Below are 12120 nucleotides of genomic sequence, written 5' to 3' on the forward strand. Positions count from 1 at the left end.
TGGTGTCTTTAGCTCCATCCTAACTTCAAATGAGTGAAGATTCCCCGCCCCCTTCAGACTTCCTCACTCATTGTGAGTGAAGTCAATATATACAGAAATGTTAGGTAGGGATGGTGCCAGCATTTATTATTTATGATCATCAAAAAAATTGCTCAGAGGAGGAGAATGGGAAATTGGGAATTGTTTGCATGCATTTTTTTTAAAGGAAAAGAAAGTTGATTTAAAAGGCAAAGTACCAAAAAGAATGGAGTAAATTTATGGTTTATATAAGTGAGAGGTGTAGAAATTTGAAGATGTTAGCAGGACTGAAATAAATCTTATGTCATGGTTTAGTCTTTTATTAATGAAATTGTGAATTAAAGATTGGAATAAGAAAACCTGCGGAAGGGAAGGAGGGAAGTCAATGGCTCTACAGAGCATAAAGTAGGATACATGTAAAAAGACTTGGTGTTTTTGGTTTGTTGGTGTTGGTGTATTTAAAATGAAAACTTAATAAAAAGCATTTTTAAAAAAAAATATTTAAAAGGCAACAACATCACTTAGTGTTGTGGTCTTGGCCATGATGAGTGAAGATGGTGATTTTGGTGATATGGATGCAAGATAGGTCTGAAGTCTTTTCCTGTTCCTTTTGTTTAATGCCAGGACCTCCTGGAGAGCCTGGGACACGCGGAACCCCCGGCGCTAGAGGCGACCAAGGGTTCGATGGTTCACCAGGCCTTCCTGGCCAAGCAGGGTTTCCTGCACTTACTCCAGGTAATCTAGTTGAGGATCCTTGCCTTAAGGTGCAGAATTCCAGTGGTATCTGGGCTCTTTGCTTTCTCTTCTTTTAACTGAACAATCTGCATGGTAGCTCAAGGGAACAGAGTGGCTCCCCTGTGAATAAAGTTTGCAGAGTTTGGGACTTTTTAGTTTAGAAGGAAAGCGAGAAAGAGGGGGTGTGATAGAAGTTTATAAAATTATGCTTGGTGTGGAGAAAGAAAAGTTTTCTCCCTCTCAATACTAGAAATCGTGGACATGCAATGAAGCTGAATAATGGAAGATTCAGAACAGATAAAAGAAATGACTTCTTCATTCAGCACATAGTTAAACTATGGAACTCACTTCCACAGGAGGCAGTGGTGGCCACCAGCCTGGATGACGTTCTGTATAGTTTAACTGCTCACAATCATAGACAAGCATTTTAAGAGATTTGCGTTATGTGTTGTTTCAGATTTGACTTTCAGGTGGTTTTATCTGTTCGCGTTTCATTTTGCTGTTAAGCAGCTTTGAGACATTTTCTTTTTGTATAAAGTGACTGACAACTGGAATAAACAACAGCAACAATCTTTTTAATGAGTATTTATAAACTACAACTCATTTTTTTAAAAAAAGATTTATTGGGGTTGTACAATGAAGCATAATAAGACGTGGAGCCAGTGATCAACACTGACTCAAATGAAGTTTCTAAAACACTTCACGAAACAGAAAATGTTTTTGGCATGCGGCAAAATATTAAAATTGAAGCGGCCTGTCTGATTTCAAGTGTTCTGTGGCACACCTGCTCCCATGCTGGAAAACTTTGTTTACATGGAAACAAAACGAATTTGTGATAACGGGGGGGGGGGTAGTCAAGAGGGCTTCTGCAGGTGATTGCAGTGATCTGGACTCTGTACAAAGGATGGTATAGCTCCCTTCTTTCATCTTATGTTCCTCTTCTTCCACTGTTAACTCCTCCCATTAACATTTCATCAGTTACAAAATACTGACCTACAGGGGGAATGCCCTCCCAGTGCAATAGAGGGAAGTTTCTTGCTCCTCCTTTTTTTTTTGCAGCAATTAAAAGAATAAAGATAGATATTAATAAGCAGATAATTTTATAAAGTGTTAATGACTGGAAATGTGAAACAAATCTTGTCTGTCTTAGGTCCCCCAGGTCGTATGGGAATCCCAGGTGATCTGGGACCAAAAGGAGACGTAGGAGACCCAGGCAGAGAAACAATTGGGTTGCCTGGTCCACCAGGCAGAGATGGAGATCCAGGTTTGCCAGGTCCTCCTGGGTTACCTGGTCCATCATGTAAGTACATTACGGTGCTCAGTTTTTGTACTGCATGGTGTAGTGGCTACAGAGTTGGACTAGGACCTGGGAGTCCAGGGTCCTAGTCCCCACTCAGCTGTGAAGATCACTGGGTAACCTTGGGCCAGCCACTGCCTCTTAGCCTAACCTACCTCACAGTGTTTCTGTGAGCATAAAATGGGTGAGGGATAGAGCCAAGTACATTGTATTGAACTCCTTGGGGGAAAAGGTATCAGATAAATATAAATGAAATGAAATCATATTCAGCATAAATGTTCTCCCACTCCTCCCCAAGTTGTGAAGAAAAAAGTGAAAATCCCACAGTGCTGGTGAAATGTTGCATATTCTGTCGTTCATGGCCTTGTGGTTTTCCACATTCTTCCACCCCACAAATTCACGGTGTTTTTATGTTTGTTTGTTTGTTTAAAAGTATTTCTAAACTGCTTAATATGTTTTTAAAAACCGAAGCTGTATAAAAACAAACATACCAGAAATTCTTGAGACAACAGTCTCAAGAAATAGTAATTTCCTAATCACATCTTCTAGCCCTGTGGGTCAAGGAAAGCCCAGGCAAAAATATAAATATTAACAGGACATCTGAAGCAACTGGTGGATGATGCTTCAAGTTTGGGAGGTGGAAGGGTATCTCATAGTGCAGGGGCAGTGTTCAAAAATACTCTTTTGGGAGTCACTGCCCTGTGATATGGCGAAGGGTACAGTTTGATCAGTTAAATTTCTACAGATTATCCCAAGTGATCTTACAGGTCTATGCAGGGACAGGCAGTCTTTCAAGTATGCTTGTTCTGAATTGTTTTATTCCAAATCTTCAGTTCCCATATTTACTTCGGGAGCGATCCTTGCTGGAGAACCCGGGGAGACAGGAACCCCAGGACAGAGAGGGCCACCAGGACTGTTTGGGGCAAAAGGCTACAAAGGTGAGCAGATTTTCCATGGCCCTTGTGCATTTTCACCCAGATCCCACCAAGAATTGAACATCGCATGGTCCTTTTGTTCATGGAACATGGTGACTGCAGGTGGGGTGGGATGAATAGAAACAATGCATTTAGGAAATTTGGAGGAAGAGGCATAGCTTTTTGGTAGAATGTGTGCTTTATATATAAATGCCCCAGGTTTAATCCTTGGCATCTCCGGGAAGGGCCTGGAAACACTTGTGTCTGAAACCCTGAAGAGCTGCTGCTGGTCATTGTAGACATGGGCTGTATCCATTCTCTGTCTGCTAGTACAAGGGGTCTTGCACTAGCAGGTGGGTGAGTTTTAGTGTTGCACAGCAGAAGACTTAATAATAATAATAATAATAATAATAATAATAATAATAATAATAATAATTTATTTATACCCCGCCCATCTGGCTGGGTTTCCCCGCCACTCTGGGCGGCTTCCAACAAAGATGAAAAATACACTAAAATGTCACATATTAAAAACTTCCCTGAACAGGGCTGCCTTCAGATGTCTTCTGGATGTCAGGTAGTTGTTTATTGCTTTGACATCTGATGGGAGGGCGTTCCACAGGGCGGGCGCCACTACCGAGAAGGCCCTCTGCCTGGTTCCCTGTAACTTGGCCTCTCGCAGTGAGGGAACCGCCAGAAGGCCCTCAGAGCTGGACCTCGGTGTCTGGGCAGAATGATGGGGGAGGAGACGCTCCTTCAGATATACTGGACCGAGGCGGTTTAGGGCTTTAAAAGTCAGCACCAACACTTTGAATTGTGCTCGGAAACGTACTGGGAGCCAATGTAGGTCTTTCAAGACCGGTGTTATATGGTCTCGGCGGCTGCTCCCAGTCACCAGTCTAACTGCCGCGTTCTGGATTAGTTGTAGTTTCCGGGTCACCTTCAAAGGTAGCACCACATAGAGCGCATTGCAGTAGTCCAAGCAGGAGATAACCAGAGCATGCACCACTCTGGCGAGACAGTCCGCAGGCAGATAGGGTCTCAGCCTACGTACCAGATGGAGCTGGTAAACAGCTGCCCTGGATACAGATTTGACCTGTGCCTCCATGGACAGCTGTGAGTCCAAAATGACTCCCAGGCTGCGCACCTGGTCCTTCAGGGGCACAGTTACCCCATTCAGGACCAGGGAATCCTCCAAACCTGCCCGCCTCCTGTCCCCCCAAAACAGTACTTCTGTCTTGTCAGGATTCAACCTCAATCTGTTAGCCGCCATCCATCCTCCAACCGCCTCCAGACACTCACACAGGACCTTCACCGCCTTCAGTGGTTCTGATTTAAAAGAGAGGTAGAGCTGGGTATCATCTGCATACTGATGAACACCCAGCCCAAACCTCCTGATGATCTCTCCCAGTGGTTGCATGTAAATGTTGAAAAGCATGGGGGAGAGGACAGAACCCTGAGGCACCCCACAAGTGAGAGCCCAGGGGTCTGAACACTCATCCCCCACCACCACTTTCTGAACACGGCCCAGGAGGAAGGAGCGGAACCACTGTATGACAGTGCCCCCAGCTCCCAGCCCCTCAAGACGGACCAGAAGGATGTTATGGTCAATGGTATCAAACGCCACTGAGAGATCCAGCAGAACTAGGAAACAGCTCTCACCTTTGTCCCTAGCCCGCCGGAGATCATCAACCAGTGCGACCAAGGCAGTTTCAGTCCCATGATGAAGCCTGAATCCCGACTGGAAAGGATCCAAATGGTCCGCTTCTTCCAGGCGTGCCTGGAGTTGTTCAGCAACCACTCGCTCAATCACCTTGCCCAAGAATGGAAGATTTGAGACTGGGCGATAATTGGCCATCGTGGCCGCATCTAAAGATGGTTTTTTAAGAAGCGGTTTAATAACCGCCTCTTTCAGCGGGTCTGGGAAGGCTCCCTCACGGAGGGAAGCATTCACCACCCCACGAAGCCCATCGCCCAGTCCTTCCCGGCTAGCTTTTATAAGCCAGCATGGGCAAGGATCCAGGAGACAGGTGGTTGGCTTCACTCGTCCAAGCAGCCTGTCCACATCCTCGGAGGTAACAGATTGGAATTGATCCCATACAACTTGACTAGACAGGACTCTAGCACTCTCCCGCCCTGGCCCTGCTCCCACGGTGGAGTCTACTTCTTCCCGAATCTGAGCGATTTTATCTGCAAAAAACTTTGCGAAATCATTGCAGGAGATCATGTGGCCCGTACTGGGCCCCGATGTCGCAGGTGGTTCCGCTAAATTGTGAACCACCTGAAAAAGTCTCCTGCTGCTGTTTTCTGCAGATGCAATAGAGGCTGCGAAGAAAGTCTTCTTCACTGTCGCTATCGCCACTTGGTAGGCTCGACGTTGAGCTCTAACCTGTGTCCGGTCAGATTCAGAATGAGTTATCCACCACCGGCGCTCTAGCCGTCTCAACGATTGTTTCATTGCCCTCAGATCTGTGGAAAAACACGGGGCTGCCCGGGCTCCATGCAATCAGAGAGGGCGCTTCGGAGCCAAACAGTCAATAGCCCTGGTTAACTCCACATTCCAGCGGGCCACCAGGGAATCGGCTGAAAGGCCATCAACATGGGATAAAGCATCAGCTGTGCTAGCGGAAGCTTTGTACATCTTCTGCAATCTATGGTGCAACAAAGTTACTAACAACATGGAATTCTCTTGCACAACATGTCCCACTAGTGGAAAACATTTAATCAGTTGGACAAGTATATTGCTAAATGGCTTTAACTTATCACTATGTTGGATAGAGGCCCAGATATGGGGAAGCTGTGACCCTCCATATATTTGCTAAACTAGAGCTCCCATCATCCCTGGCCACTGATCATGTTGGCTAGGGCTGATGAGAGCTGAAATCCAACAACTTTTGGAGGGCACTAGATTGGGGAAGGCTAGATGGACCAGTGGTATGACAGAATATCACTGAATTTGAAACAACATGTTTGTGTGTGATTTATAACTTCTGCAAACTTCTGGATCTTTGGAGAGCCCAAATGATTGCATTATATTATCCCTTTAAATGCATCTCCAGAAAAGAGATGTGGCGCTTTGCGTGGAGAAGTTTTTATCACTGTCAACAGCTTTTCCCAGCCTTGCTAGGCAAAACTCCAACAATGGGAGGAATTAGACAGGGACCCTTAAAAGTGCAAAGCAGGGTCTATGTCAGAGAGCTCAAATGCCAATTAAGGTGAAAGAGGTGGGGCTTCATATGCATCAGGAAATGAAAATCATGGGGAAATGGAAATAAGCCCAATTGAGCAAATATTGTCTTAATTCTACCATCATGCCAAACCATGGCTAGCAAAACATAACCATTGTTTGGTTTGTTCTCTGCTAACCACAGTTTATTAATCAGCCAGCAAAGTAGAATCAGAAGATATGGTTTGAAGTCAGCTTGCATACCCAGGTTTGTGCTAATCATGGTTTGAAGTGATGTCTGAATTGATATAAAGTTATGGTATTCACACTCCATCCAAGAAGGATTTTCACTTAGGAATTGGTGTGTTGAGCAGTTGTGAAGACGAAAGCAGACAAGTAGCTCTATAAATCGTGGCTTGTTTGGTGGATGTTGAGAGGCTCTAGTCATGGTTTGAGTTCTAAACTGTGGTTACAGAACTGAACCATTGTTTCCCAGGTGAAGCTGGAGATTGTGCTTGTGATGGAGGGATCACACGAGCAGGCTTGAAAGGGGAGCCAGGTGCCCCTGGTCAGCCTGGAAGACCTGGTGAACCAGGCCCAAAAGGACCTTTGGGAGATCCAGGAGATGGTGCACCAGGGCCACCTGGTCAACAGGTAAGTAAATGTTCATCCCTAAACATTGTCCATGCTTCCCACCCAGTCCTTTGTTACAGTTTCCTAAGAAGAAGCATCTGTCTATCTCTTTGCTTGCTAACTATTTTTTCATTTGTTTGCATCCCAGGGTTTCTTTGGTCAGCCTGGTCTTCCAGGCATCAAAGGAGAGAAAGGAGAACCATATCTGTCCTCAGGCAGAGGCACCAAGGGAGATCCAGGGAATGTAGGCCCCAGAGGGCCTTCAGGCGAATCTGGAGTTCCTGGTAGGGATGGCATACCTGGTTTGCCAGGTCGACCAGGCCCTCCAGTAAGTGTTTTTTTCCATCTGCCTGGGCATTAGAGCCCATTATTGTTACAACAGGCTGTGTTTGTGATGTCAACAACATGCCATGCACCGTACAGAATACAGAAGGGGTGAAGTCCCTGACAAGAAGGCTTTTCGAGGTTGGCAGAATCAACAGACCTGGGGAAAATATCTGAAGTGGCTTGGTGGGGGAGTCTTGCATGGAGGAAAGTCTCTAAAAAGCCCATATTTCTGGTTTTTGCAAGGGTAGCTACCAAAGCAATTGGATAGACAATATGGTGATCAAATGCTGAACAGTTGTGGGCTGTAATTTTGACCACAGTTCATCTATATGTTGGTCTTAATGAGTTGTGGAAAAGGAAAATTCCTTGGTCTGAGTCATTCTCTTAGTGCAAGCAACCATGGAGGAACGTCAATGTAATATTCAGAAAGCCAGCATTCCTTCTAAAGTATCCTACAGGATAATGCGATCATCTTCATGGGTGATGGATGAGCTCTCACAGATGTGGATAATATTGCTTGGAATAAACCAAACTACTTGCCAAAATAATTGGAAAATGGTTTTGCTGAATATGAGTTAATTTGAATTAATCTGGAATCCATTATACACCTTACTAAAGTTGTGACAGAGACCAATCCCTACCACAGTGCCCACCTTTAAGAACTTTCCACCCTTTTAACAGTGATTTTGCATGCTCCCTTCTTCCTTCCTTCCCTCCTTCCCACCCATCCACCCACCTGGCTGCTCCTGGCAACAGAAGAACATGGGGAAGTGGGAGTTTCTCACTCCTCTCTCTGGCAAAGCATCATGTGAGGTATAAGTAGACCTGGGAAGCAAAGTTTTCCCAAGAGCTACTGCAAACATCAGAGATCCATAAGACCACAAGGAGGATGAGAGTGTGGGGATTGGTTGGTTGTAAGGAAGGAGATGAATTATTCTCTAGTTCAGATTAAAAACCAAGCCAGATAACAATTTGAGGGGTTGTGGCAGTGGAAGACAGGAGTGCCTGGTGTGCTCTGGTCCATGGGGTCACAAAGAGTCGGACACGACTAAACGACTAAACAACAAGTTTTCATCTTGTATAGTGGTGCCTCGCAAGACGAAATTAATTCGTTCTGCGAGTTTTTTCGTCTTGTGAATTTTTTTGTCTTGCGAAGCACCACTGTGCTTTGACAGTTTCCCATAGGAATGCATTGACGGTTTTAAGAAAAAGGCGCAAGACGTTTTCATCTTGCGAAGCAAGCCCGTAGGGAAATTCGTCTTGCGAAGCAACTCAAAAAACAAAAAAACTCTTTCGTCTTGCGAGGCATTCGTCTTGCAAGGCATTCGTCTTGCGAGGTACCACTGTATTTAAATTATGAGCTGCAGTAAACTTGGATTTTTTCCAGTCAAGAAATCCAATCTTCTCTTACTTGGAGATTTTTAAAAATCTCTTTTTTTGTTTGTGTTTAGGGTGATGGTGGATTGGGCTTTCCAGGAGACAAAGGTTTTTCAGGGTTACCTGGTTTGAAGGGTCGGCGTGGAGAGAGTGGTCTTCCTGGAGTTGGTTTCCCAGGCCCAGCTGGAATTCCTGGGCCTCCAGGTGACCCAGGACTTGACGGATATCCAGGGCAACCTGGTCCCCCAGGTGCTCCAGGTAAGTTATTTGGGGTTACTCTTTGAAACAGTAAACAAAGCTCATGTGACATTTATTGCTGAATGCCAACCAAATTTCTAACTTCTCACCTTACAAGCAGATTTTGTACATATATGGTGGAAATGATGGAAGGCTAGAAGTTATTTGAGGATAGTGACCTCGATTACAAATGAAATACTTGGGATAGGGTTGATAGAAGATTCATTGTTATGTCTTCTAAATAATGTAAACGATCATAGGATATAAAAAAGTATTTAAAAAGTATATTCACAGATGCTACTTCGGCAAGGATCTCCTTTGCACATCTGGAAAAGATAGCTGTAAAGCAGGTGGAGTCTTTCGCCCTTCAGGTGTTGCCGGATTACAACTCCCATCATACGTGGCCATTGGCCATCATTGCTAAGACTGATGGGAGATGTAGTTCAGCAACATCTGGAGGGCCTAAGGTTCTCCACGTGTGCTGTAAGCCCAAATAAGAAAGAAATAGGGAACAAATGGCATTTGTTAAATGGACAAGAATGTTACTGTACAGAGAAATGACTAAAAGAAAAATCAGATGAGTAGAAGTTAGTTGTGCAGTGTGTGTGTGTGTGTGTGTGTGTGTGTGTGTGCATGCAAACTGCTTTGCAAACAATGGCAGGGCAAAAGAGTGTGGTAGGGAGCATAGCACAGAGGACAGTGTCATATGCCTCCTCACCATGGCCTGTAGAAAGAGGGCAAGTGTCAGAGGCCTCTACTGCTCTCCCTTGGCAGCTGTGGGTCAGTGATTAGTACCAATGGGCCCTTGTAGGGTGCCAGGACTTTGGTCTTTTCCAAAAGGATGCTGAACCCTGATTCCAAGCCTGAGCCAAAACAGGTTTGAAAACGTTCCTGCTGTTGAGCAATTTCTATGTTCTTGTATGAATCACTTTGGAAAGTAAAACGAAAAGATCCTCTCTATTCCTAGGTTCCAATGCCAGCTTTTCAGAACAATTTTAACAATGGCAATGTGTTCCTTCCTTTTCTTCTGCTGCTTTTGTTTTGTTTTTAATACAATTTCTAGCTTGTGCCTATTTTAACATTTTGTTTATGGAGAAATACATTTCTTCTTGCAGCTTTTCTTAAAAAACTGTGTCAAGCAAAACAGGCTTTCGTATATTTCTCTGCCCAAACCACACACACCACTCAAAAAATATTACTTCCTATAATCACAAGGGTCTGAAGCTTTATGAATTTCCTCTCGACTTGATCGACTGCCTTTGTGGCCTGTTTGCAGTACCTGTGAATATAGGAGAATTATGGTTCAAAGGAAATGATTCTTCGACTTGCGGGTTATTCTTTTGGCTTTATGTTTTTATTTTTCTCCTGCCTTTGTTTTTAACCTCTCCTCCTTTGCTTAACCGCTATAGGTGATTGCTGCTGCGGTGAGGAGGTTGGTAATGAAGTCTTAGACGCTCAGGGAGGTGAGAGTGAGGCCAGTCATGAGACTTGTGATGGGAGAATTTTCTTCCTCTCCACTGAGGCACACAGAGAAGCATGTTGCACAATATTTTGGGAGAGGGGCAGGGACACACTTGGTGGTTGCAGCAGGCTGATGGGGACACAGCCAATGGAGAGCTTGCTTTCATGTGCTTTTCCCCTGCCCCCAAATCATGTGTTCCCACGCTAACCCTCTGCTTCCTTGTGTCTAAGTGTTTCCACGTCTTTGCTTATTGCATGTGTTCCTCACAATGGCAATGGAACAAGTTGATATATATTTCTCTTTCTCTTTGGGGAAGGACTGCAGCTTGATGCAGAGCACATGCTTTGTGAGCACGTTGGCATCTGTAGGGAGATGTGAATGCCCCCTGTCTAAAAATTTGGAGAACTGCTGCCAGTCAGTGTACAAAGTACTAAGCAGCATGGAGCAATAGTCAGACACTGTATAAGACAACTCCTTATGTTTCTGTACTTTGAGGGAAGAGCCATATCTCCATGATAGAGTACATACTTTCAGCGCTTTTTTCTGGGGGTACTCAGGGGTAAACAGTACTGGTACGATCCCCCGCCCAAAAAAATGTTAAAGTGTGGCAGTTACTGCAACAACTTCATGGTGAGTACTGGCACCTTAAAAAAAGAGAAAGCACTGCATGTAGATGTTGAAGGTCCAAGGTTCAATCTGCAATACCCCGTCTGCAATCACATTGTAGAATGAGCAGCGTTCGGCTAGATAAACAAATGGCCACAACAGCTTCATGGGTTCCTGTGTACCTCTGCATAACTCACACATTTTATTATTATTATTTCAATGGAGATTGAGGGGGACCTTGTGGTTGTTTTTCCTGATCAAGAATGTTTACTTGAATTTGCCCTTTATCTCAGTCCTCTTCTTCTTCTTCTTCTTCTTCTTCTTCTTCTTCGCTGCTCTAGAGACAGCATCCTATATCCCAGACACCGGCTGCCTTGAGGCATTTTGTGGGGAAGATCCAGACCGCACATTTTAAACAAGCCCTGTTGTAGCTGTTGTGCAAGGCAGATTTGTTTCTCAGATACTGAAAATCCTAAAACACTTTGCAGGAGCATTTGTATTTCTGTGAAACAGAGGGTGTTTCCATGTGGAATTAACCAGACAATTAACCAGTGTGATAAAGAGAATGTGGGGGCAAGGCCTAGGATCATTTGGTCCATCACATGGGGCCAGGAGTGGCGGATCTGTAGCCCTCCAAATGTGGCCGTACTCTAAGATTATGGGACTTGGAGTCCAGCATCACTTGGAGGGTATAATGGTTCCACCATCCCTGGACTGGGCCATTCTCTTTTGAACACAAATCCTCCCCACCCTTCTACTGCAAGCCTTAAGTATGAGCAAAAGTCAAAACAGGATTTAAAATAAAGTTAGAAATCATTATTCTCTGGTAGGTTTGGAAATGTTACTCTTGAGCGCTCTTTAATCAAGAGGATTCATGGACCTGTTCAACCATTATTGACCAAGTAACTTTTTGACACACATTTTTCCCCCTTTAGGTATAACGTTGCCCTGTCTGATTCCTGGAGCATTTGGTCCACCTGGGCCTCCAGGAACCCCAGGATCTCCAGGTATGAAATATTATACACTCCTTGCCCTGTCCTGCTGTGAACGTCTCTGGTTCATTTTTCCTTCAACAATGTGAAAAATGAAATGCAACCATCCTTCAAAATGCACACTTCTCTGAATGTGGTGAAGCAGTTCTCCAGCCAAATCATGCTTTTTTAAAAAAAGAAATGTGTATATTAGGACAAAGTGTGTAGGAACATGCATATATTAGTGGAAAATAGCATGCAAAAAGCTTTTTATGAAGGAAAGTCGTATGCAAAATGTCTCTGTTAGGGGGAATGCTGGCGATTTTTTGTGAGAACTTTTTTGTGTGTGTGCCTAACTGATTTTGTTCCTCACCCATCTT

The 12120-nt window shown here is 44.4% G+C and overlaps 1 protein-coding gene across 6 annotated transcripts in view; it reads left to right on the forward strand.

Moving 5' to 3' along the window:
• The window catches only part of COL4A6 (collagen type IV alpha 6 chain), a 174703-nt gene that overhangs the window by 124348 nt on the left and 38235 nt on the right, over nucleotides 1-12120 (forward strand). For 4 of the 6 annotated variants that reach the window (XM_083423343.1, XM_083423345.1, XM_083423342.1 and 1 more), the window contains exons 19-26: nucleotides 643-753; nucleotides 1904-2053; nucleotides 2884-2988; nucleotides 6624-6781; nucleotides 6909-7088; nucleotides 8539-8722; nucleotides 10111-10164; nucleotides 11705-11776. In XM_083423343.1, coding sequence (XP_083279469.1) covers nucleotides 643-753; nucleotides 1904-2053; nucleotides 2884-2988; nucleotides 6624-6781; nucleotides 6909-7088; nucleotides 8539-8722; nucleotides 10111-10164; nucleotides 11705-11776 — 1014 coding nt within the window. The remainder of the gene's footprint in view (nucleotides 1-642; nucleotides 754-1903; nucleotides 2054-2883; nucleotides 2989-6623; nucleotides 6782-6908; nucleotides 7089-8538; nucleotides 8723-10110; nucleotides 10165-11704; nucleotides 11777-12120) is intronic. The other 2 variants (XM_083423346.1, XM_083423347.1) reach the window with 1 other exon arrangement.

This window comes from Podarcis tiliguerta, assembly GCF_965153285.1.
Source record: "Podarcis tiliguerta genome assembly, chromosome: Z".
Lineage (NCBI taxonomy): Eukaryota > Metazoa > Chordata > Lepidosauria > Squamata > Lacertidae > Podarcis > Podarcis tiliguerta.